Below are 27302 nucleotides of genomic sequence, written 5' to 3'. Positions count from 1 at the left end.
GTGCATGGACCCCTCAGAACTCGAAATGCCGCGCGGTGACAAGCGAGCGGGCTTTACTTGCATGTAAGCAAACAAGATACTGACCGAAAACCAACTCTCCGTGTGTAGTGCAGACAGTTCTTGGTGACGTGGCTCTGGAAGTGCACCGACCTGCAGACGGCCCCGCACTCGGGGCAGGTGTAGGGAGATTTGTGCTGATGGATTCTCTGGTGTGAGGCGTAGCTGCACTGGTTAGGAAGCAGCATCTGGCAGATAGTGCAAGTCTTCTAGATAAACCAAAGGGGGGAGACAGGGTTGGTCCTACGAAGGACTTTCTAATATGCAAAGAAGCGTGGTTAAAATCCCCAATTAACGGAACATTGCTCACGTCAAATACCGCTCTCGTGGCTTCTAAGCCCAAAGAGAAAGCAAAACTTGAAAGTTAAACGTTTAAACCTAACATCCCTTACCCTGGAAAAGAAAAATAATAGGTGCTATTCTAGGTAATCAGGGTCCACCCCAAAGCAGGAGGTAAAGAGAATGTCAGTTTCAGGTCAACTTTCAATTCTGCTAACTTTTACATTTTGTTCAGTGCAGAGGAGGGATGTTAGAGGAGGTAATCTTGCAAATTACATTAGCAAGTCAGCTCTCATGTAGAATTACATGTTTACAAGCATCTATCTCAAGAGTAGCCAGTTCCCACAACCCATAAAAAAGTTTCTTCAGAATAATAAAAAATAGAGACTAATCCAATTTGTTGGTTTGTTTCTTCTTTCTTTTCCCAGTCACTTCAGTTACCTGAACTCTAAAATACAGGAATACAAAAGAATGAACCACAGCAATCAGCTGTTGTTTTTCTACTTGAGTCAGTCTTTCAGTGGATAAGCTGGACACCGTAGGATTTATAATGAAATCAGTGAACTCAAATTCAGATACATAAATTTCGAAATTAAACTGAAACTCTGTAAAAGCTTAAAGTCTAGTCCCATATAAAATAAAGACAAAAATGCTCTTTGGAAAAGGCCCTACATTTAACTAATCAGGAAAAACTGAAACACTATTTTTGATCCCCTTAGATGTAAGCAGTAAACATGGCATATTTTTCAAACACAGAAACAGCAAACTTAAGGTAAATATAAAGTGAGGACTACTGCATCCACTCCAAAAATAAACCTAACACAGCACAAGACAGAATGTATTCAAATTCTAGTTAGCCATTAATGTAACCAGAATCCATCACCTTCTAAAATGTCTAACTTACACTAAAGTCAATTAAAGAAATCCTCAAAATACAGACTCCAGCAAAGATTTAAAATGACCTTTTATGCTGAGGAGTTATAAAATTTTTAAAAGATTTCGTTTTCTTTTAGCTTTTGAATCCAGTTTCCAAAATTAAGGCCTTAAACTTCTGAGCAACTAAAACTATGGAAAACCAGAAATTTGCTTGAAAAAAATCTATCCGGTTTTCCTCCTAAAAAGGACTAAATACAAATATTATCTCACAAAATGTTTATTATAATCACAAAATAAAGAACATTACAGGCAGCTTTAATGAGGCCAGCGTCATTTAAAAAAAAAGCATTCCTTGTCTAATAACATATACAGCCAAGGTTAAAACAAGCCACAACAAGAAAAAGCCATCTGCACCTTCCGTGCGTTAGAAGATCCTGTGGATGTCTACACTATCACAGGTAAATCACTGGTTCCTTTGAACTCAGGTCTTCTACTTGCTTTGGCCACATGGCCATCAATTCCAGGCAGTGTGCACACGCACCTCAGACATGGACCCCATTCCATTACAGGCCAAGCGATGAAGTACTTAAAAATACATGGAAATGTAACATTCCATTCAATTCTACTAATGATCTAGGACTTGGTACTGAGATCACTGGGAAACTGTGTGTACCTCAGAGCTCACTACTTCATTTGTTAGAACTACCCGACCGTTGGGTTAGGGTTCAGGTGGACACCATCTCTACAGCTTCTCCTTTATCTAAAGCAACATGGTCACACTAGTTTATGGTAGGGAAAAACAGCAACACAAATAAAAGAAATTCTTTAAAAAAAAAAAAAAGCTGAAAGTAGCTTTCACGTTCTCTCTCGTCAAGATCTATCAACAAATATCCTTCATGAAACGTACAAAATTCACAATGAATCATTTAATCTTCCTTGTTTGGACATTTATTTGTTTATAATACATATTTAAACAGTCACAGAAATCCTGGTGAAGTGAAAAGGTTTCGTTGCTAGCAGGTTAACTAAAATAAGTATCAAAAGGATTCAAGAAGAGAGATTACAAACTCTTGAGTGTTCCTTACAACAGAATTCTTTAACTGCAAAGACTACGAAAAACGTTAGAGTAACAGATACCAGATGCGAACGACAAATACCAACCTTGCTCATACCCGTTTCCTGGAGAGGGGAAGAAGCGGTCCCTCCGTGACGCACCATGTGGCTGGGCGGTCCAGCCCGTGGGGCTCTGTGAGGGCTGCTGGCGGCCATCCCACCCCCATTTCCTGCCCCGGCCACGGACTAGCTCCCTGTGTTTGCACCCACCCATTTCCACTGACTAAGGCTCCTCACCCACTTTAGACACAGAAGTTCAAAGAGGAAGTGGGAGCCAGTAGGCACGACCACCCCAAATCAAAATGCTTTCATATTTTGCAATTACTGAAATGGGAGAATTCAGTGGCTGGGGATCACACTGGTGACGGTCTTACCTCTAGTTCACACATATATACTCATGCACAGACACTGTATTGGCTCCCACATTTCTCTCTGGGTACCCACTTCTGCTCCTTGCCTCCCTTCTGTCTTGAGAAAAAGCATGGTATTTTGGTTGTAGACACTCTCTCCTTGATGCTTGTGTTATCAATAGTTGAATGCTCACATGACTCGCGTCCAGCCGTACTCCCCGGAGTTTTTGTCTGTTTCACTCTACCTGTTTCCGGTAACGCTGTGCTACCCCTGCTTCCCCAGACAGGGGTACAGCATTTTCACAGACTAACCCATCAGCTTCTCTGGGATACTTTGACCTCATGGTGATGACAGCTGTTTTCTGGATTTAGGGATAGAATAGCACGGGGGCAGGTCAGTATTTCTTTGCGGTTTTACAAGAATCTGACTTTCCTTTCCTTTTTTTTAAAATCAAAGAACTGAAATATATCTGAAAACTCTGATTCTCTTCAATACAAGTTGAGACTATTTACAAGAGGATAAAGCAGTTTAATGTGACAGTACTTAACTGAATAGAGAAAAGTATACTGTCGGCCCTTGAACAACATGGTTTGAACCATGTGGGTCCATTTACGCAGGGATCTTATACAGTACAGTAGTGCTATGTAGTTTCCCTTACTTGTGATTTTCTTAACATTTTCTTTTCTCTAGCTAACCTTATTATAAGGCTACAGTATATAATATATATAACATACAAAATATGTGTTAATCAACTTGTTTATGTTATCGGTAAAGCTTCTAGTCAACAGCAGGTTAGTAATTGGGGGGAGGGGCCGGGCTAAATGGGTGACGGGGATTGAGGACACTTGTTGGGATGAGCACTGGGTGTTATATGGAAGTGATGAATCACTAAATTCTTCTCCTGAAGCCAATATTTCACTACATGTTAACTAACTAGAACTTAAATAAAAACTTCAAAACAACCCAGTAGGCTATTAGTAGTTAAGTTTTGGGGGAGTTGAAAGTTATACATGGATTTTTGACCGTGTGGACGATCGGTGCCCTTAACCCCCACACTGTTCAAGGGTTAAATATAATAAAATGCACTTAAGTGGCTTCATTTGTCTTCTGACATTTTACTTATAACATCTGAAAAAGGAAGTACTTTCAGTACTTTGTAAATAAACAGCTAACTTCTATGCTGGAGCAGATTCCTCTGCTCAGAGAACTGCTACTTTTTAAAGTTAAGATATTACCTTTCCATAGTCAAGTAACACAAGAAAGCTACAGGAAGATAAAGCTGAAGAAAAAAAAAAATCACATTCCATACGTGACAATTAGTCACACTGTGCCTGCTCCGCAGACCCTGGCCCCGCCTCCCGCGGCCCTGGCCCCGCCTCCCGCGGCCCTGGCCCCGCCTCCCGCGGATGCTAGCTGGGAGGAAGAGGAAAGGGACACATCGTGGCCCCATTGAGGACTCGGGGATGCCAGAGCGCGGCATCCTCCTTGCAAGCGAGAGGAATTATCTGAGTAACAAGGAAAATAAGTCCATGTGTTGCAATTCATGTTTTAAGGGTAAAAACTGCCTGCGAATTGAGAAAAGCTAGAGAAATAGGAGTAAATACACCATGTATTGTGCTTACATTTCCAACACACCAAAGCGGGCAGCAGCCTGAAACAGTGGGTCTGAAGGTCAAAACACGGCGGGCGAAGAAGCCCCCTTGCTACGGAAACCATGTCTGAGTCACAGACACTAGTTCCGTAGTCTTCTGGCTACAGCAAAATCACCCCCAAAATAATACCAGTAATAATAAAGCACACCAGTTTGCCTTCTGACTCTTACTTTCATCCCATTTTACAATGAGTACACAGAGCATTTCATTTCAGATCTCGCTTAGATTGGAAATAACACAAAACAAGATTTGTAACAGAAATGACTCGGACTCCTTTTGTTTCCAAACTGGTGGGTCGCGGTGGTTTTTGTCCTCAAGTCATTCTGTTACACTGAAAACTTCTAATAAGAGCTGACAGTTATAGGAGCACATTTACAGAAAGCGGTCTGGTCAGCACATTAAACCTACTCAGATGATAAACACGGGAGAAAAGGTTGATAAGGTAGAAGTGCAAAATGGGACACTGCCCCATCCAGCCAGAATTAAGTTAAGCACTTAGAAGAAGAGCAGGACCAAGCAAGAGCTGGAGTCTACGGCTAGGAATATTGTGGGTGGGCGAGGGCATGGAGGTAGCCTCCCTGGTTTCCAGAAGCAACTGCCCGGGCAGCGGGTGGCTAGAAACGAGGGCTGACCGGGGCTGCTCAAGCTAATTTAATACACGTGGTGTGTTGTGTTCACAATGTGCAGAAACTACACTGCGTCAGCAATCCCTGAATATGGGACCACGGCAGAAAAAGGCACCTCTGTCTGCACTCTAGGAGCTGACATGGCTAGAACCCAAGATTCCATTCTCTTCTAATTCCAATGCTCCCTGTCATTGCCAAATGCTTCTAGATCCGAGGTTATCAGCATGACAGAGCGGACAGAATAATGAACCAGCCCTTGGGCACTCCTGCCTGGAGTCCCCATTCTGCCCCTTACTGGGTATTTGTTTCTCCAACTGTACAATAAAAGGTTGATCAAAGGACCTGTAACATTCTCTGCTACGAAAACATCCTACCAACTAAGAGGTTACAGGATGCACTTCTAGTCTGTTCTTGGCTAAATTTAGTCATGATTTTACTGAGGGGTGAAGCAATGACATTCCCATACATTTTAGTATCAATTATTAACAGTTCAGTTGTTGCTCTTAAATACTTCATGGAGAATCGGGAATCTTCTCCACCCTTCCACCCACTCCTCTTCTCCGTGTGCCCCAAAGCGGGGATTATTAGAAGCAAATAGGTCGGAATAAAAACCTCCAAGCAGGGCAGATGTACGGGTGTAACAAAGTCAAATGCTTGTGTGGCTCCGTGTTCACAGCACAGCTCGGTTCCATGGCGGCTGGGTGGGAAAATGACTCACCCAAGATTCCTCGCCATCTCCTCTGGGAGATCAGCAGACAGGGGCAGGGTGGTCCGACCCCAGCTAAGCATGCCTGGGGTCCTGTCCCTATCCCATGTCAAGAGTGAGAGGAATTCCAGGACTTGGACTCGGGCTGGGCCTTGTGCTAAACCATACATTTTCCAATTCCACTCTCAGCACCAGCAGGTGTGCGGAGCAAGAGGCCAGTTATGAGTAAAGTGGCACCCTTGATTCCCTGTGTCAAGCATTACTTGGGTACAGATGGTCCACAGGACATTTGGAAGAGGAGTAACTGGCAAATGCCACTAAAACCTTCCTTCATCCCATTACATTCTCGAAAGTTCTGGAAAGGCTGAACGCGCACGTGTGAGGAGACGGTAGAAGGAGATCAGCACGTGTGGCCACAGCTGGGATCAACAGAAGAGACCCTCTGCTGGGTTCCAACAGGCACCGTTGGGAAACTCCTGGAAGGACCCATTCCAACAGCAACGGGAGTCAACATCTAAACGGGGAGGAAATCAGAGATGAAACGGAATGCTGACTGTGCTCAACCGCGATCAAGTGGTTCCCAAGGGAAAGGCTGGGTGGGGTCTTCGGAGCCTGGGCTCCACAGACAACAAACAGAAGAGATTCGCCACCTCATCCCTGACTGCTTTTACAGGTGGGCTAAGAGCCAGGATGCGTGGAAATGGACCTGGAGAACAGAGAGGAATCAAGCGGAATGCTGTGCTCACAAGACATCTAGTTCCCAACACAACTGAGAGTCACAGGCTGGAAGGCTCAGGGTGAGCCTAGCGATATAATCATGGGATCTCTCCCTGAAGACACAGCAGCTACACAGGAGGTTAATACAGAGAAACTTCCACTTCTGGGGAAAGGAAATACAAGAACCTTTCCCTATTCCTTCCACTAAATACCACTGAAACTCCTGGGCATTATACATAAAACAGACATTAACAGACTCTGAGAAGCAGAGAGAAGGCGGCAGGCTGGCTAGGGACCTCAGGAACCTGGAACTCAGTGATGAGTTCTCTCTGTTTCTTTCTGCCTCATGTATCTCCCCCATTTGGAGCTGAAGAAACTGGCAATCTGGAAACACCAAAAGATAAGAGACAAAATAATAATAATAATGGTAATCCCCAAGAAAAGCCTGCTATCACTAGCCAAAGGACCAGGGAAGGGTCAGGCTAACAAAAGAGAAAACTTTTTAGGATAATGACAGCTCCAGCCAACCACCACAGAAAACACCACAGCCCCACGCCCACCGGACCAAGTCCCAGAGCAGCCCAGACGTCCACCCTCTTCGGGCTGTAGTAAGCTGTCCCAGCACCACTGCCAGGATGGTGTCAGAGAAAGCCAGTAGGGAAGAGGGGTTTTCATCCCTACATCAAGTGACAGAGTCCTTCTACCAGCTCAAAGGTGTTTTAAGAAAAGTCCCCAAAGCAATCTCCAGGCCCAGATGGTTTCACTGAAAAATTCTATCAAATATTTAAAGAAAAATGAACATTAACTGCACAGTCTCTTCCAGAAAATAGAAGAGAACACTTCTCAATGCCTTATATAAAGCTAATTCTAACCTGTCCAAAACCCACCAAAGACAGTATAAAAAAAAAAGAATATAAATGTAAACCTCTAATGCAAAATATTAGCAGATAAACTTCACCAAATATAAAAAGAATCATACAGCCTGAACAAGTGGGATTCATTCCAGGAATGCAAAAGGGATGGCTCATCCCTGAAAACTCAATATAATTTATTTCCCCAAACACTGAATCGAATAAAGGAGTTCAACAAAGTCAGGGCGGTACATGATAAATATAGAAAAATTAACTGTATTTCAATATAGCAATAATGAACATGTCAACACTGAAAAACAGAATACCATTTACAATTGTTAGCAGAGAAAAAAGAGCAAAACAAGACATTTAGAGGACTCGTATGATGAAAACCACAAAACAATAAAAGGAATCAAAGATCTAAATAAACGGAGAGGGGAACCTGGGCGGCTCTGCCAGCTGAGCACGGAACTCTTGATTTTGGCTCAGGCTGTGATCTTACGGTTGTGGGACTGAGCCCCACGTCAGGCTCCGCACTCAGCATCGAGCCTGCTTGTCCCTCTTCCTCTGCTTCCCCCGATTCACGTACATGTTTTCTCTCTCTCCCCACCAAATAAATAAATTTTTTAAAATCCTTAAAATAAATAAATAAATAAATGTTCACGAACTGAAAGTACTCAACATAGTAAAGATATTGATTCTCCCCAAACTGATACAGGTTTAATGTAATTCCTATCAAAATCCCAGAAGATTTTGCAGATATAGACAAGACAATCCTAAAATGTATATGGAAAGGCAAAAAAACCAGGATTGCTAAAAATAAGCCTGAGTGTCGACTATACTTCAATTAAAGAAAAATAACTATTTTGAGAAAGAAGAATAAAGTTGGGCATACCACTTTATGGTCACTATAGTCAAGACTGCGTGGTGCTGGTGGAGGGACAGACATGTAAATCAATAGGACAGAAGCCAGAATCCAGAAACAGCCACACACAACTACACCCAACTTAGGGGCACTTAGCTGGCTTAGTAGGCAGAGTGTGCAACTCTTGATCTTCAGTTTGTGAGTTCGAGCCCCACACTGGGCATAGAGATTACTAAAAAAATCATATATATAAGTGTGTGTATATATATAATGTGTATATATATCTATACACACACACATATATAGACACCCCCAACTGATACTCAACAAAGGTGGTAAGGCAATTCAACAGTAAAGAACCGCCTTCTGGACAAATGGTATTAGAGGAAGAAGATGTGCACAGGCAAAATAAACAACAATAAAACTCAGTGTAAATCTCATACCTTATATAAAAATAACCCAAATGGATCATGGGCTTAAATACAAAAACTAAAACTATAAAACTTTAAGGAAAAAACACAGGAAACATTTTTAGGATCCAGAGCGAAGAAAATTAGGCTTGACAGCAGAAGCACGAATTGTAAAAGGGACAATGGATACAATGGACTTCATTAGAATTGAAAGCATTTGCTCTGCTAAAGACCTGTTTAAGAGACGCAAAGGCTCTGGGGCACCTGGGTGGCTCAGTCATTAAGCGTCTGCCTTCCAGACCACCATGCCGGGATCCCGGGATTGAGTCCCACATCGGGATTGAGTCCCACATCGGGCTCCCTATTCAGAGGAAAGCCTGCTTCTCCCTCTCCCTCTCCCACTCCCCTTGTTTATGTTCTCTCCCTCACTGTCTCTCTCTCTCTCTGTCAAATAAATAAAATTTTTAAAAAATTATTATTTAAAGAAAAAAAAAAAAAAGATGCAAAGGCCCAACCAGGAGAAAAGACTCGCAACCACATACCCAGCAAAGGAGTAGTATCTAGAATACGACAACAACTCCTAAAACTCAACAGCTAAAGGACGCAAACATTATCTAAATAGAAAATGGGCAAAAGACTTGAGATATTTCACTAGAAAGAACATCCAGAGGGTACGTGAAGAAACACATGAAGAAGGACGTTCCACATCATTAGCTACTAGGAAACTACAAATTAAAAACATGACAGTTATCACACACCTACCAAAATGGCTAAAATGGAAACCACCACCACCAAAAGCTGACAAGGGAGCAAAGAAAAGGCATCACCAGTACCCTGCCCAAGGAATACACACCAGTTCAGCTAATCTGGAAAACGGTTTCTTAAAAATATAAACGTGCAACTAACATACGACCCAGCAACTGTACATGTGCGCATTTATCCCAGCAAACTCCAACTCATGTTCACACAACCACCTGTACACAAATGTTTGCAGCTGCTTCATTCGTAATGACCCCGAACTGCCAACAGGGCAGACTGTTCTTCAAAGACCGAAAGGGAAACACCCCGTGGACAACCTCCCCGGGAATCCTCCTCAGTGATTTCAAAGAACATCCTCCTGGTGCCTGCCGCAACCTCTGTGAGTCTCCAGGGAATTACCCTGAGTACAAAAAGCCAATCCACAAAGGTGAGACAGTATGGCCCCATTTACAAAGCACTTCTGAAATGACAACGGAATAAAAACGGAGAACAGATTAGGGAGGGGCTGCTGGGACTTAAGAAGTGGGTGGGAGTGGCTCTAAGAAGGCAATCCGAGAGATCCCTTTGGTGATGGAATATTCTGTAGGCTCAGGGCACTGTTGTCGATATCCTAGTGATGACAACTGTTCTACAGTTTTGCCAAGTGTACTACTGGGGGAAACTAAATAAAGGGTATTTATTTCTTATATGAATCTAAAATTATCTCGAAATGAAAAGTTTAATTTTAAAGTCAGTGATTTGAGAAGACCCAGGACATCCGCACAGAACTCTACAGCATTATCAGACAAAACTTTCAAGTAATTATGGTAATTATAAGTAGAGGCGGGCAGCGGGTAGGAAGGGAGGCGCAGGGCGGGCAGGAGGGCGGGCAGGCAGGCGAAGAGCCCCACTGCCTGTGAAGGGGTACACCTCTCTCTAGGCCTGGTGGAGTCGAACGCTGGGAGTCAATGAACGAGGGGCAGTCGTGCCAGGGCCCTGAGGTCACACCCTTAACTTTCACAACCAACAGCGGCGGCAGGGGCAGTGTAGGCACCCGCTGTGAACAGTTCCCTAACTAAGACCACTCTGCAGACCTAGGGAACCCTGCCCCGCCAAGGGCTCAGTTAGTCCAAAAGAGAAAAGGAGCAGCCTGCAGGCACGGGCTGACCTTGCACCAGATTCCTGCTCCAGAAGGAACGGTCAAAGGGGGAGGCCCAAGGGGGCTGTTGCGAAAGCAAGGTAGTCCGCCCTCTCAGTCCACCAAAGACTTACCGAGAACGTGGAGGTCCAGAGAAATGGAGAGTAAGTGTTTTAATTACCTGGCCGTAGAGACAAGAAAGGAAAGATGGGGTTCGGGAAAGGCCGGGCCTTGAGGGGCCTCAACTTCTACATTTTGTGAGAAGATGTCGTGTTTTAAGAGCCATTCTCAGGGAAGTAACAGTTTACGCCGGGAGATTTTTTTCTCCAGTTGAATTTAAGGTCACCAACTGTAAACGGACGGTCACGCGAACGGCAAACCGGAGAAGACGAGATGGAAGAATTTTCCCGCTTCTCTTCTGCTCTTCCTGTCCTCAGCCCCCACCTCCACGACCAGCGGTGCCAGGTGCCACACCAGGTGCCCGCAACGCATGAGGATGCCCCTAGCTTCCACGACCCCTGAAGCGGGTACAGTGACAGCCATGAGGATCCCACAGACATCCCGGACTGGGGAAGGGACTCGGGGCTGGCTGGATCAAACTGAGCGCTGGTGAAGTAGCAGCCAGGGCCCCCACCCCCACGGAGAGCCACGCAGGCTGGGCTGCCGAGCGAGAGACCAGGCTGCCTGCCTGGGTCCGCAGAGGAACCCTGCTCGGGCCTAGTCCAAGAAGGTCAGGGAAGTATGCAGGGTCGCAGAGGTTCTGGGCAAGGACCCCGACAAGACAAGGGGAAGTGGGGAACAAGCAGAGTGTACCCTGGGGCACATTCAGCTCTCCAGCTGGCCGTGCCTGGACGTGCAGGCAGCTGAGGCTTGTGACTGTAAACATGAAGTGAGTGGACACTTAGCCAGGCACAGTCGAAGAAAGAAAATGCAACTGCTGGGGGACAGGAGTTGGGGGAACGCTTGGCTCGGTGTGCTTCTGGCCCCAGAGCTCATGTTATTCAGCCGTGACTCACTCCTAAACATTCCAGGTGAAACGTGTGAGCAACACTATACACCTGTCCCAGCAAAAGGCAGAAGTCAAGGTAAAACAGTCACGCACACGAGAAAAGATGTTAATTTCCCCCCAGTGTGACCCTCGTTTGGCTGCGGAGCCAGACCAGTCAGTGGAGAACAAGAGATGGAGATATCCATGGAGGAAGGGGCAGGCCTACCTCCCCGCCTACATCCCTTCTCCTTCCTCGAGAAGACGAGATCCCGAAGAGAACAGAGCCCACGGGAGGGCAGCTCAGCATGCCTGATACGGAGCAGCACACAGGATGCTGGAAGGCGGTGAGAGCCCCCGGAGCCAGAACCGCATCTGCCACGCCGCTCAGAGCACCAGCAGACCGAGAAACGAGGCAACACGACACACGCAACGGAGGGAATATCACCTTCCTGATGAAGCCGTGACAAGGTAAGAGGCCCCAGAAAGAACCCAGGCCCTGTCACCGGGATATGCTGGAAGAGCACGTCAACCCCCGCCTTCCTGAACCAGCCACTCTCCCCCGAGTGTCCCACCGTCTGAGCCAAGGAAACCCAAGGCCGAGAGAATGCTCTCAAAACTCTCATTTCCACCTGCACTAAACTGAATATCCAAAGAAAAACACAATGGAGGTATTCTTGGTCTTTTGGTCGCCCAACTCAAAATCCCACCAAGAACTCGACTCAGGAGTCGCCCTGGAGGAACGGATCGTGACAACTGAACCCGACGCCTAGACGGCAGCATCACCCCAGCCAGCAAGATACAGAGGCAAGCGAAGGAAAGCTCAGCTCGCTGCCGGGTCTCCACAAACACAAGTGCGAGCCAGCGGGTATCAGCTCAAACTAGGACCCAGCATGTCCAATTTCACAAGTTCTCTGCTTTGGACAATAAATCGTACGGTCTCTCTAACTTCAATCTGGTTCACTGGACATACACAGTTACTTCCATTCCAAATAAGTATCATTATCTGTAAAACGCTGCTCTATTGGCCCAAGGATGCCTCATAGAGAAAAACGACAGAAGATAAAAGGACTCACTGATGCCCACGGTCACGTGTATGTACTTCACCAACATCAACCTACACTTCACCTCCCCCCTCCCCAAAAAAAGCTGTAAAGAAATGCAAAGGTATTTTCTACTCAGACGGAAACGGTTTTCCATCTGTAGCTTAAAGTCATTGTACTATTACTAAAGATACTTCTGGACCGACATCATAAGTAAGCAGGCACACCATATAAGTGGGCACCAATGAAGTCTGTTTAACTGTACAAGGCAGTAATTCTAAATAACATAAGGACTTTTTTTTAAATCTCCAAATTGTCATTAATAACTCAACAGGTGATTTAACCTGACTTGAACATTTCATACAAAGGCATGATCCTCTCATTGGTCAGATCTCAGACTTCCTGCATATATGCCTACAATTACAAACTCACTTGCCCTAAATCTGAGGTGCCATTAACTCAACTAGCACACAGTTTGTCTTTAAATAAAAAAAAAAAAATGGTGGCTCAGTGGGTTAAAGCCTCTGCCTTCAGCTCAGGTCATGATCCCAGGATCCTGGTATTGGCCCCACATCGGGCTCTCTGCTCAGCAGGGAGCCTGCTTCCCTTCCTCTCTCTCTGCCTGCCTCTCTGCCTACTTGTGATCTCTCCCTCTGTCAAATAAGTAAATAAAATCTTTAATTAAAAAAAAAAAAAGCACCTTCCCTTTCAATATTGTACAACTCTATGAAAACTTTTCTCTTGCGCATCACACACACACATACACACACACAGCCATCTGACTGAGCCCCCGCCCCGAAAATCGAGGACAATGTATAGAGCACTCATGTCTACGGATTCGTCACCGAAACACCAAAATGTAAGGGATACTCTACTTGTCCACTCGTATCTGCAGCCTGCTGGAAGTGTGTAGCCAGCGACGTCTCGTCCTGGAAAACCTCGTTGCACTCCAGACATTTCAGACTATGCCTGCACAGCTTGGAGGGGTCCTCGTCTAGAGGCATAGCTGGAATGATGGCCGTGCTCGAGGGAGCGGATATGACGGTCCCGGTAATGCCAGACTGAATTTTCGCTACAGTGTGTGTGCTGGCCCCCACGGAGCTTGGAAGAGCGGACGATGGAGTAGAAGTATTGCTTGACGGAGAGACAATCATTTGATCAGCTGGGACTGGCTTTAAGATCAAGTGGGAGCACTGCATCACAACCCCCTTTTCCTTGTGTCCGCGGGCGTGGGAAAGGAGACTGCACTTGTTGTAAAAAACGAGGTTCTTGGTACAGTGGTTACACGTTACTTCGATGCGCACGCTGCGTCGGTCGTAGTGTTGGGTCAGGCTCTTTTCGAGGGCAAAGGAGTCCCCGCACTCCAAGCACTTGTACCCGCGGGTCGGTAACGTGATGCCTGCGTTGGCAGGAGGACTGAGGTTGGGGATGTAAACTGGGACTGGGTTGACGCTGCTCAGCACCTTGTTGAAAGCTTCCACCACGGAACTCTGCAAGGACGACACCACCTGGACCCGAGACACCTTCTTGGGTGGTTGAGAGGCCGCTGCATTGATTATTGCCTGCTTTATTTGCTGCTGAGGTTTGGTTAGCACTTGGCGGAGCTCAGAGGTGGCCTGGGCGCCCTGAGGCAGAAGGTTAAGGTTGGCGAGGTGCACAGTCTTTGGCACGAGTTTGGCGTTGGCCAGGCTGGATGCTGGCACCACAACGGTTTGCTGCTGGATGGCGTTGGCGGCTTTGATGATGGCGCTGCTGGCACTCTGAACGGAGGCAGCAGATATGACCGTGGCTTTGACCGTCGTGTTGTTAGCGAGCTTCAGATTGATGACCTGCGAGCCCGCCGTCTTCACGGCAGACACTGGGAGGAAGGCGGTTGCCACGGGCTTAATGGTGACCTGTTTGGGGGTCAACTCTGCAGGGGCGACCGCATTGGTGACCACCGCCGACTGCAGAGGTGCTCTGGGCGGGGAGGAGAGGACAGCAGCCGAAGCCGGAGCGGACAGGAGTGACGTCACAGACGCCATCACGGAACCTGCCTGCTCAGAAGGCTTTTTCCCAGAGTCAAGATCGACCTCTGGTAACACCCTTGTCACTGTTCTCTTTATTTCTCCAGAAGACGTCTTAATGGTTTTGATGCGGACTTTGGGGATTGCTGGTGTCGACCCTGCGGGAGAGGACGGTGACCCCTTGCTGCTGTTCTCACTGGAGATGCTCCGGGGACTGTCCGGCTGCTTCAGGGACGCTTTTTTTGTCCCGTCGATGAGGCTCTGGGATTCAGGAGACTTTTCTGTGGCTCTGGGACTGTCATTCGCTTCCTTAGGTAACGGAGAGGACCCCTGGGAGTCGGCCACCGGCTCTTTGCAGGAGTCAGAAGCAGCCTTTTTAGCACTCAGGGCTGCTATTGCAGCTATACATGAGGACAGCTTGGATGATGGCTTTGACCGTGACAGGGCAACACTGCCGAGGCCCGGGTCGCTCTTCTCCGAGCTCGGCTTCCCCTCGTGGGCCCGATTTTCAAGCACCTTTTCAGAGTTTTCCTTCAGCTTCTCCTCTGCTTTTCTGGCTTTAAAAGGTTCGTAAACACTCAGATTCATGGAATTTGTTTCTGTTTCTCTCTTAACAGCTCTGTTTTTATCTAAATTGCCTGCAGGAGAGATTCCAGTTTTGCTCCCGCTGTCCCCTCCCAGCGCCTTTGGCTTGTCATAGTCCTGCTGGGCAGACGACCCCGTCAACACGTTCGACCGGAAACCAGAGCGCACGTCCTCCTTGTCTGGGGGGTCGTCCACTTCTATCTTCTCGTCGTCCTCAAACTCTTCAGCACTTGAGATGGGGCTGAACTGGCTGAACGTGGAGTCTTTCAAAGTCACCTCTGAGGTAGGCGCATCTCCTTTCAAGGACTTGGATCCATCTTTGCCGTAACTGTCGAGAGAGGACCCGGTGAGAAACCCGTTGTGTAAGCCGTTGCCAGTGGGATTGTGGCCGTCTTTCTCGGCGCCCTCGGCGGAGTCAATGTTCCGAACGTTCTTCACGATGACACTGACGCCCACGTCGGAAGAGGAGGGCGTGTGGGAGTCCTCGTCCCCGTGCGCGTTCTGCTTGATGTGGCTTTCCTGGTCATCGTGCGCAGACTCGATGGCTGCTTTTGGATCGACCATATCTGGGATGTCAAATGCTGCCAGGAGGTCATCAAAGTCTGGGGTCTTCATATCCCCCATGGTCATGAATTTGATCAAACGTTCTGTCAAACGAACAGAAATAATTCCATCAGCAAGGAACACTCTATAATGATGAGATAAAACATCCCTCTAGGACTTACACAGGGATGATCAGCAAGAACGAGCGGGTTGGTAATTGCGCTTCCGAAAACTAGGAAACTCTGAGTGGACGAACACCCAGAGAACATGTACAAAGCCTTGGTAATTACAGCTTCAAACCAATTTCCCCAAAATGCTGCGCGGCATTACCAGCACGGCGGCTCTCAAACAAGAATGAAGTTCACTGGCACAGGTACAGCACAAAATTTGTCCTTTACCACTGGATTCATCACAGTTTTCACAAAAAGCTACTCCCAAACCTATTTTAATCTCTACAGCACTCAATTCCTCTGGCACAATGTGCGCGATTATGGTCACCATCACATTTGGCCTATCCCATTAAAGGGAATAGATGACAATCAAAAAACCAATTACAGATTTCAATTCACCCACACAACACATGAGCATCCCAGCCCACCAGGGGCTATCTGCTGCTAATCAAGTTTGGCCCGAGATTTAAAAAAGAAAAAAAAAATTCCTAAGAAGCTTTTTTAATCAGTTTTTATCAAATCCTAATTTTCTCTATTATGTTTGGGGAAAGATTTAAAAAAAAAGGTTAGCATCCCTTCCTTCTCCCTCCTCGGTTTAGTGCTTTCAGTGCTGAAGGTAACATAAGGTCATCTCCTAACTGCCACTCCACTGGCACAGATGTCGTCCAGCCGACTGTGGCTGCCGGGCCATGGCCCTGTGGCTGACGCTGCCCTCGGCACGTACACGTGGACCCGAGGGCATGGCAGAGCCTGGGAGAGGGCAGGCCTTCTCCTCTGCACTGGGGCCAGATTGGGGTGGGTCACATTCTGTGAAGTGCTCCCATTAATGTCAGCAAACTCCTGGGCGGTAAAAGGACAAGAATTTTAGGAGAAAGGATGGTCATACCCATGGCTAAAGATGAATGATTATAAACGCATGAAATGCTTGGGGTCTTTAAAGGGTACCCTTCACCCCATCTGCAGAGGACACAGGATCGTAGAGATCGTAAGAGAAGCTCCACTACCAGAGAGATCCCTCTTCCTGCCTGAACCTCAGAGCACTCTGTTTCTATGCCCTTCTGGTGTGTAGCCCAGCACGTGTGTGTACTTGTCTCTTCATACCTACTGATCTGTCAGCTGACTGCAGATGGCAATGTCTCGCTCATCTCTGCACCAGAAATGCCACATGACTAACACACCACGAGCCAGGGGCCAGCACACTGGACTGATCAGAAAGATAGGCCCAGGCCCAGATCATCACTCCCTAGCTCTGGGACCCTCAGGAAAGGAGGGGACCTTTGGACCTATTTCTTCTTTCTGCTGTGGAGGGAGGCAAGCAGTCAAGAAAAGAAGGAAAACAGGAAGCAAAGTTCAATGTCAGAAGGGAAGAGCGTTGCAGCTGATTTTAGGCAACTTTCAATGCAAGAATCAGCCTAACTGATCTAAATACATTTATTCCTAAGGCTCTTTCATCTTCAATACTTACTACTGTTTCTCCTTTGAAGTTAGTTAGTTAGTTAGTTAGTTAGTTATTTGACAGAGAGAGATGACAAGTAAGCAGAGAGGCAGGCAGAGAGAGAGGGGGAAGCAGGCTCCCTGCTGAACAGAGAGCGCGATGTGGGGCTCGATCCCAGGACCCTGAGATCATGACCTGAGCCAAAGGCAGAGGCTTAACCCACTGAGCCACCCAGGCGCCGCCCCCCTCGCTTTTTTTTAAGATTTTTAAAATTTATTTTGGTCCTTCTTTAAATCTTCTTTAAATCACTGAGAAATTGTCCTCCACATTCTACCGAAGTATTTAACGATTTTTCTTTTGGTACGAAATGCAAGAGATCATACATTCCTTTTCTTTTCTTTTTTTTTTTTTTAATTTTATTTATTTCTTTGAGAGAGAGAGAGGCACAAGCAGGGAGAAGGGGCAGAGGAAGCAGAAAAAGGAGACTCCCCACTGAGCTGAGAGTCCGACAGAGCTCATCCCAGAACCCTGGGATCATGACCTGAACAGAAGGCAGACGCTTAACCGACTGAGCCACCCAGGCGCCCTAATCACGCATTCCTAACAAAACCTACACGGGGGCAAGGCAGACTTCCTACTGAGATGACAACAGGCATACCACTGAAAACACAGAAACCTCAAGCCCATCAGTAGGTGGTAACAGACCCCCCTTGGCTTACTCACGGACTTTGGGACACATCCCAACGCTGCTCATTATCTGGGTGGAAAACTATGACTGAAGAAGAAATTAGCAGGCTTGGTTCAACAGGAGCCATAGAACAAATCACCTTCCATTCATGTTTGTCCTGGTCAATACAGGACTGAAGAAGTCACATATACCTTTCTCTACATGGTCTGCTTGGAGAGAAAACACCCCAGGGCCACCCTTCTCTCAGACGGATGCCTGCGGGACACACAGGGAATACTGTATCCTCAGCATCAAACTACAGCCCCGAGAACACAGCAACACTTCTAAGTTGATACTGTTATGAAAATATATATGACGAGTCATACTCACTGCAATTGTGTGATTATGATTTTCTTTCTAGAATGAAATTGAACATTTAAACTGCAGAATACAGGGAATGAAAAATCCATCTGCAAGATAATTCCCACGCAAGAGTCCACCCACTTAGGAATAATCCCAGAATGTCACTATATTTATTTTTAAGCAGCAAATGGCAATTGTAGGTGAAAACTCATGATAAAATTACCATTAAGGGGGCACCTGGGTGGCTCAGTAGGTTAGGCGTCTGCCTTTGGTTCAGGTCATGACCTCGGGGTCCTGGGATACAGCCCCACGTTGGGCTCCCTGCTAAGCAGGGTGTCTGCTTCCCCCTCTCCCTCTGCCCTTCCTCATGCTCGTGCATGCACACATGCTCTCTCTCCCCCTCTCTCTCAAATAAACAAAATTTTTAAGAAATAAATAAAAACTAAAAAATAAAATAAAATAAAATCATCATTAGCAAAGCACCCAGCCCCTGTGGTTGATCTCTACCAAGCACGCTGACCGAAGTGTAGAGATCATGGTTTTTAGAGAACTTAAGACAAAGAATCACCAACTACTGCCCAACTCCCACCAGAGCAGAAACGGTCTGAAGAGAGTTGAAACACTGCGTAGTGTTTCTTTAAGCCACCACTTATCCAAAGCTTGGACCCACGCTCTAGACGTCCCAGGGAGTGTACAGGCTCTGTCCTCTCTCCATCCTTTCTTTACGGTGACACTGGATTTATGTCACGTGCCCTCTCCTTAGACCAAAAAACATCATCCAGTTTCCCATCATTCATTCCCGAGGGCAGTCGGTTCAGGAACAAAAAGAACATAAAAGGCCATTCAAAGACTCACAGGTGGTAGGCCCAGGACACACAATTCCAACAGATGACAAAAGGTCTCCCGTAGAACAAAGCCTGCTTTGCAAGTGACAGCTTGGATCTGCAATGTGACTGGCACCCATGGGCAGGCACCCGTGGGAGACTAACACGTGAACCTCATCTTCCTCTCCTGCTGACACGAGGGCCCTGCTGTCCCACCCACACGCAGGGACGCCCACACTACCGCACAGCGTTCTGTCACTCAGTCAGTGGCAGGACAGTGTCCACCACGTCGCCCACGTCTTTTCCTGTCACCTCACCACCCCCACCCAGCCAAAGCAGAGTGAAGGCTTGGAACACCCCAGAGAGGATCCCCAAAGCCTGCGAATGACCCCAGGGGTTGAGAGAACATTCGCCACGCAGGAGCAACTCTCCCTCCATCGAACCGTGGGTGCACTCCCTGCTCTCCCGTCCCTCTGTGTCACTTAAGATTTATACTTTCTCAGCAGGAAGGGGGTGGACTTGAGGGCGAAATCATGGGACCTTCTGAAGAGCACTGAGGTGATGGCAACTTAGCGGAGGTTTCAAAAACTCTGAATCAGCCCCGCTGGTGCACCTGAAGGAATCCAGATGTGAAGGTCACAGACATAGGACAGGCATGAAAACCAGAGTGCAAAGCCCAGCACGTGCACACAGCACTGGCACTGCCTGGAACCTAACATCATGGGCGGGGGGGACCCGCGTCTGCAGGGCTACAGAACCAATGTACGGAACACCGCTCTCTGTAACTTCACACTTCTTACTTGGTTTCCGGAAATGTTTGTCATCCTCACAATCCCACTACCTATCACCTGCTCCCTTCCAGCATTCTGGAAGGCAAGAGCAAATTCTCCACTTGGGGGAACAGAATGTTTAACTCCCACTTCATTTCCCAGTTATATCAGGTACAAAGAGAAATGTTTATGTTTAAAAGTTTTCTCTCCATTTTTCATCCTGGTCCCTAAGAACCACTGTGCTGAAAACATTACAAAAATAAATTTCAGGACGCCTGGGTGGCTCAGTGGGTTAAGCCTCTGCCTTCAGCTCAGGTCATGATCTCGGGGTCCTGGGATGGAGTCCCGCATCGGGCTCTCTGCTCATCGGAAAGCCTGCTTCCCTCTCTCTCTCTGCCTGCCTCTCTGACTACTTGTGATTTCTCTGTGTGTCAAATAAATAAATAAAATCTTTAAAAAAAAAAAAAATTTCAGTCTTTTCTTTTAAAGATAATGGACAGGGGTGCCTGGGTGGCTCAGTAGTTAAGCGTCTGCCTTCGGCTCAGGTCATGATCGCAGGGTGCTGGGATGGAGCCCTGCGCCGGGCTCTCTGCTTCTCCCTCTCCCACTACCCCCTGCTTCTGTTCCCTCTCTGTGTCTCTGTCAAAAAAAAATTAATAAAATCTTTTAAAAAAAATTTTTTAATTAAAAAAATAAAAGATAATGGACAGGGAACTTGCTTGAGCATCTCTTTCACTGGACAGCTTGGTCTTCAGACAGAATTACCTTTAGTTGTTGTAATAATGTCTTCTATTTCATGCATATTCCATAAAACATACCTTCCTTCAAAGGCACCAACAGTCTTTTAATTTAAAACTAAACCCCATATAAATAACCTAGGATTCACTAATAGCATTTGTGCCTAATGCAGAATGTCCTTTTACCCACTGGAAATACTGGGGAGGGGAGAATGCTAGGCCTATTTACAGAAATGGAAACTAAAAGAACTCGAGTCTGTCATGTGATCGCTTTATTCTCTCCTATGACATGGACAAAACATTTCCTTTCTTACCAAAGCCTCTTAAAATTATAGAAAGCTATATCATCTTTGTTGGCCAAAGTCAAGAGTTATCAGGTCCAAGAAAAATTTAAGAAAAACCTATTCACCCTTCATCATCCTTCGTACACTTTGTGATGAAAGAGACCGCTCTTCCGGGACCTGTTTTCCAGTTTCATACTTGAGACCAGCGGCGTAAAAGGCTCAGGGATCACTTAGCCGGGGAGTGCTAACTTCAGATCACCCCCGGACACCCGCCTGCCCATGCCTGACCCAGCCTACATCCAGGTCTGACCCAGCCGCCGTTCTGCATCCAAAATGACCATGCAAAGGCCAATCTGGACAGCGAACACACATCAAATCCACCATTTAAGTGGAGAAACTGACATTTTAATTTCATGAAAACCAATAAACTCCAAATCATAATAATCCTAAAGAAAACCATAGTACACACTGACCACCTTGACAGTCTTCCACAAACTTCCCGAAGAACAAATGTGATAACAGAAGCCCTGTTATTCTTCTGGGGGACTATGTTCGTCACTATTTTCTAGCACCGTCTGGACACCGAAGCCCTTTCTGAAGAAATCACTCACTGAGTAATGAACATAACTCATACTTCTCTAACCTCCTTGTCTTTCCTTCAAATATAAAACGTTTTTGTTTTTCCTTTTTTTGAATGTAGTCTCCACACACAGCATGAAGCCCCAAAGCAAGGCTAGCTCACGACCTTGAGATCAAGAGCCGGTTGAGCATCTGACTCTTGATTTCCGCTCAGGTCATGACCAAGCCCTGCATCAGGCTCCACTCAGCAGGGGGTCTGCGTGGGATTTTCTCTCTCTCTCTGCCCCTCCACCTGCTTTGCTTGGTCTCTTTCTCCCCCCACCAATAAATAAATAAATTTAAAAAAAAAAAAGACATTTTGCACACAGGATGAAGAGAACAGAATATACATTTTGCTAATTCCATGTGAATTAACAAGAAATTAGTAAATATAGTTGCTATTTATCCATAATAGATTTACTTGTTTCACTAAATCCTCCTATTCATCTTGGTATGATCCTTGTATCAATTCTCAATAATGCAGATACTTTGGCCAAGGTAGGGTGTCCTTTTTCAGTTAATACTTAGCATTCCTGGGGCTCCTGGGTGGCTCAGTGGGTTAATCCTCTGCCTTCAGCTCAGGTCATGATCTCAGGGTCCTGGGATCTAGCCTCGGATCCTCTGCTCAGCAGGGAGCCTACTTCCTCCTCTCTCTCTGCCTGCCTCTCTGCCTACTTATGATCTGTCAAATAGATAAATAAATATTTTAAAAAAGAAACTTAGTGTTCCTGATATGAAATATAACTGATGGGAAAGTTCAAGCCCCTTCTTGGAAATACAGACACAGCACCACAGTATTCAGGGCACAACCTTGAGAGACACAAGAATACCAGCCCTTCCCTGTGGTTCTTCTATGTACTGCCCTCAAGGCAATACACACAGGCACCTCCCTGCCCTCGTGGCCCCTCCACTCTCCTCAGCCCTTCAGGAGAAGCCAGCAGAGCATCCTGCCACATGAGCAAAGGGTCTCTACAAACCTCAGCCCTTCCAGAAGCTCAACTTGCAATTTTTGGCCTATTTCCCATGTCACTGCGCCTGAGGAAGGTCCCCCTTAGATCCAAACTCTCAAAGCGCAGCCATCTTGAGCTCCTTTGCTTTTCCCACCGAGGTTCTCCAGTGGCCAGGAGAACTTCTAGAGAAGACTGCAGATCCCTGTTCTTTATCCCCGCCCCTGGGGAACCCCAGTCTCCCCTGGCTCCACGAAGCTCTCTTCCACATTGCGGACTCCCACGCTGCCAGCAGTTCCTAACCTTCCTTCTTACCTGCTTCATACCACCTTCTCCCTGCCGTCAGCTTCAGCGGGCATCAGACGAGACCTCTCCTAGAGCCCCGCCTACCTTCTGACCTTTCCCCCTCCCGCACAGCTGGCCATCGCAAGCCAGTCCTCCAAACCCACTGCGAGCTGGCCGCCCCCCTCTCCTGTCCTCTCCACCACGCCTGTCATCTCTACCTGCTGGCTTAAAGAGGCTAATCTTAGCCCGCAGACCCTACTGTCAGTGCCCTGTCTCGTGGGCACGCTGCCTCCAGGCAAGTGCTCAACAGCTGGGACAAATTAGGGACCTCTAGCTCCGTCCCGGCCCCTCTGCAATCCACTCCTGAGACCACCGCTAAAATCCAGGCTGTAGGAAGGCATCTGGAGGTGGAGGAACAGTTCTGTATCACCATTTTTGGGGTGGATACGTATTTCTTTGTATTCGTGGAGACTCAAAGAATTTACTCCATGAAAAGAGGGGCGGAGACGACCAGGAATAATGGGAGGCCCAAAATGTAGAGCAACAGTAACAAAGGACCGAAGTCCGTCACCGCCAACAGTATCAGCGTGTGGGAGGAGGACGGAAGAAAGAACTCGCTGAAGCCCCGAGAAAACACAATCCTGACCGTATGCTGTAAGGCCGCAGAGGAGGGAGACGTGCACATACTCTCTCCTCCGCTTAGTACAAAAACTGCCGAATCAGAGTAAGGTCTGCGATCTCGTTAGCAGCAGAGTACCGGGGAGAACTGCTCCCCTGTGACCTGCGGTGACGGGGTCTTAATGACGCAGGGTGGTCAGAGCCAGCAGGGTAAAGGGCTCCTGGAAACTCCCTGTGGTATCTTCGCGGCTCTTCTGTAACTTATAGTGACTTCCAAACAGCTAAATGAAGACAGTACTATCATTTGGTCGTGTACAGCTACTAAACAAAAATCAAGCAAGCGCATCGCGGCTGGAAGACGCTCCGTACCACGACCCCGTTGCGCGGCCTGCGTCCTTTCCCGCCGCCGTGGTCTTACAGCAGAATTCCATGCCCCAGGCATCTTGGCCTCTCGTGAACCCCACAGCACCACCAGGAGCCCACCAGACTTCTCCTGACTCCCTGGCTCTCCCCTCCCCCTGCCTGGGTCCTGTCTGACTCTATACTTCCCTGTGTCCAAGGGCAGCGGCAGCAACTCCCACGGTCCCCACCACCTGCCCGTTCACAGAACTCAGGCACTTCCGCATTCAGCCCTAATTCTACCTGCAGAGCCACCTTTCCGACCTGCCGGCTTCGTGCTCCACTTGGCTCCCCCAACTGCTTGGCAAAGTTAACCTAAAGCCCTCATGTTCCTCCCAACCTGTTCCTCCTGAGCCCTGTCCGGGTTATGTCAATGATTTTCACCTTTTCTGTGAAAACATGAAAAGCCCTCAGGCAGCATTTCACAAGCAATGAAACAGACGTGACTTCTGTAGGATCTTATTAGGCTTCTCGCCAACACAAGGCTGAAACACACATAGTAAATGCTGGTTTTTCTACACAGGAACAGACCCCTTGCAGCAGGGTAGCTAATTATCATGCTAATGAATTATTCTAAATCTCTGAAAAGAAAAATGCGGCAGTCCCCAAATTCTGATCTAACCAAAGGTCCTTTTTTTCTGATCCATGAATACAAATGCCAAAATGATTTCCCAAAAGGATATACCAATTTCTGTTGCTTCCTTTATGCATTAAAAAGGAGTTATTTTAAGCTCAATCTGCCTCTCAACTTCATAAATATTTATTAGCAAATATCTAAGGCAGCAAAAAGATAACTTATTACATACTGATTTCTACACTATTGGTTATTAGAAAGTTTGAAACTTTTCCCACGTGGTTTGCTTACCAGTTGTAAGAGAAGTATTTGTTCACTGAATAATGAATGGGTGCAGAGGGAGATGATGAATATCCTATTTACTTCTTTCTGCTGCTCTACGAGGTAACTTACCAACCTATGCTCTTGTCGCTTAGCGAATAATAATCATGAAAAGCACACAAAACCCATCCATACAGTTTCCTAAAATAAATTAGTTTCTATGGACAAACCCTGATGAAGAGAAGGAGCATTCAACATCGCAGCTACACAACACCTGCAGACCACAGGTGGGAGGGCACAGTGCCTCCCTCCAGCTCTGACTTCCTCGTGCCAGAAAATTTTCCACCTAAAAAATGAGGGTAACAGTATATACCCAGCCCCGGGGATACAGGAAGGACTGGGTACTTAACGATTATTTGAGAGAGGGCACTGTCAAAGTCAAACACACAGCACAAAAAAGCACAGAAAGGACCCGATTCAAACAAGGAGTGGCCACTGGTCAGAGAATTTCAAGGAACGTTCCTCCTCCTGTCACCCCACAACCAGTTGGGAGATCTATACCCAGGGCCAGGACCCCTTCCTGGCCAAGCATTCAGGACCGCATTGTGGAGAATAGTTTGTGATTATTAACCTTCCTTCTCACAGGGTTTGAGCAAGAGAAGGAACCAGCTAAGTGGACAGCACTCTCGGGTGGGGAGGCTGGCCCTGAGGGACCAGGGGGATGGGAGATCCCACACAGAGCCCACTGGCTGGGCTGTGAGCCTCGGTAAGGGTCAGAGTTAGAGACCATGGTGGCCAAAACCATGGTGGTAGATAGAAGAGATGCCCAGACAGAGACGGCACGGCACCGTCCTCATCAGAGCCCACCTGCTCCCGACGGCCCCCAAATCACAGCAGAACTACAGTTCATCCGGACACAGCACCTCACAGTTTGCACAACTTCCCACCAACAGCCGCTCTCCCCTGAAGATGGATGGAACGTTGGCAAAGGTCACACCTAAGAGATGGGGCTTCTCGAAATCCTCAGAACCCCTGCAAACAAGGTTTTCCCAGGGGAGCCCCAAGAATTGTATAACACTCTTAAGTTCTGAATCTTGGTTAATTAAAAAAAAAATCAATCAATAATTAATGTGATCTGAGGAACAGAAAAGAAAATAACGTATACCTCCATCTGTTTCGAGATTCACACTCAACAAGAAAGTGGTTCTCATATAGGATTTCCCATGAAGGGCAAATATAGAAGAAATTACATCCTGAAGATGTGAATTTTCATACTGTTCCAGTCGCCTACACTTTGCTTTAATCTCCTCCATTTAACTCTGTCACTACCCTTGGCAGTCCCCGTCATCAAAGCCACACTGTAAATTGGGAAAGGCAGATGCAACCCTCCAGTTCCCAAGTCCATTTTATTTCATCTATTTGTTTTGCTTTCATAAAACCAAATGCTCAAAATTTAACGTTAATGAGTTTTTAACTATCTCCCGAAGGCTCACAAATCTGTAAAAATTCTTGAGAAGTGTAATAAAAGATACAAATTGCAGACCAAAAATATCATCGACCCAAATTCAATCCTGTTTGCCAGATGCCTGTTCAGTGTCGATACTGAAACTCAGGCCACAGAAAAAAGCTACTTAACTCCCCACCCAAGAAATAATAATTTTTTTTTAAAGATCTTATTTATTTTAGAGAGCGTGAGAGAGCGTGTACATCTGCGTATATGCTCGCGAGCAGGAGATGCACGGGGAGGAGAAGGAGGGAGAATCCCAAGCCAACTGTGCTCAGCTCGATCCCACAACCCGATCCCAATCAGGGCCGAAATCAAGAGTCAGACACTCAAGCAACTGAGGTGCCCCAGAATGTAATTTTGTACTGATGTAGTCTTCTAAAAGTCTGACAGCTAGGGGCACCTGGACAGCTCAGTCATTAAGCATCTGCCTTCAGCTCAGGTCATGACCCTGGGGTCCTGGGATGAGTCCCATATCGGCTCCCAGCTCAGCGGGGAATCTGCCTCTTCCTGCTCCCACTGCCTGCTGCTCTCCCTGATTGTGTTCTCTCTCTGCCAAATACACAAACAAAACTCTAAAAAAAATCTGACAGCTAGACAAAAACCATATCCTGGCAGTCTTACAGAAAGAATCGCAAAGTGAAGAAGAAAATGAGTCATGCCAGAAGGTGAGCCCAGCGCTGGTGCAGATGCCTGGCCAAGACCGAAAGTGGGGACAGCAGCACACGAATCACGGTTTCTGACGCATTCCCCACTAAAAGGAACCAGGGTCCCTTGGAGAACTGGCTGATTCTAGGTTCAGGCAGGAAATATACAACAGGGGCCTGGAGCACCTAGTGCTGGTAAGGAAACGAGGGCCCGAACGACACGACGACATTGACAAGGACACACAGGTCAACTGAAAGAGTGGGCCATGGCCAGAGCTGGTGCGACTCGGGCAACAAACAAAGCAGGGCTGGATTATAACCCAAAGTATAAAATAAAAGCCCGTGAGCCCCCGACGACACAAAGGACTAAAGGTCTCAACGGGATACCGCAGGTAAACCTCCCGCACAGGGGAATTCTGAGTGACCACCCTGGCGACCCCCTCTTCCGCAGGGGAAGAGGATTCCCAGCTCCTGAAGTGACTTTCTTCCAAAGAGGACAGTGTGGAAAGGGAAAGAAAAGAGTAACTTCCGGTGGAGAAGCCTGACAACCCCTCTCTAGAGCCAGATGACCAAGGTCGGCATCCTAAGTGGTAACTGGCAGGTAGAGCAGGTCCCGCGCTGATGTGGAGGAGAACAGCACATTACCCCAGAAACAGGC

The 27302-nt window shown here is 47.0% G+C and overlaps 1 protein-coding gene across 14 annotated transcripts in view; it reads right to left on the bottom strand.

Moving 5' to 3' along the window:
- Positions 1 to 27302, bottom strand: part of ZNF532 (zinc finger protein 532) — a 107773-nt gene that overhangs the window by 45313 nt on the left and 35158 nt on the right. For 12 of the 14 annotated variants that reach the window (XM_004745566.3, XM_004745570.3, XM_045065675.1 and 9 more), the window contains 2 exons: positions 13283 to 15645; positions 85 to 266 (listed from right to left, as the gene is read on the bottom strand). In XM_004745566.3, the coding sequence (XP_004745623.1) occupies positions 85 to 266; positions 13283 to 15628 (2528 nt within the window). In that variant the 5' untranslated portion in view covers positions 15629 to 15645. The remainder of the gene's footprint in view (positions 1 to 84; positions 267 to 13282; positions 15646 to 27302) is intronic. The other 2 variants (XM_045065681.1, XM_045065683.1) reach the window with 1 other exon arrangement.

Source organism: Mustela putorius, unplaced genomic scaffold (genome assembly GCF_011764305.1).
Source record: "Mustela putorius furo isolate JIRA1106 unplaced genomic scaffold, ASM1176430v1.1 tig00003858_pilon_pilon_pilon, whole genome shotgun sequence".
Taxonomy (NCBI): Eukaryota; Metazoa; Chordata; class Mammalia; order Carnivora; family Mustelidae; genus Mustela; species Mustela putorius.
This window is presented reverse-complemented; position numbering and strand designations above follow the sequence as displayed.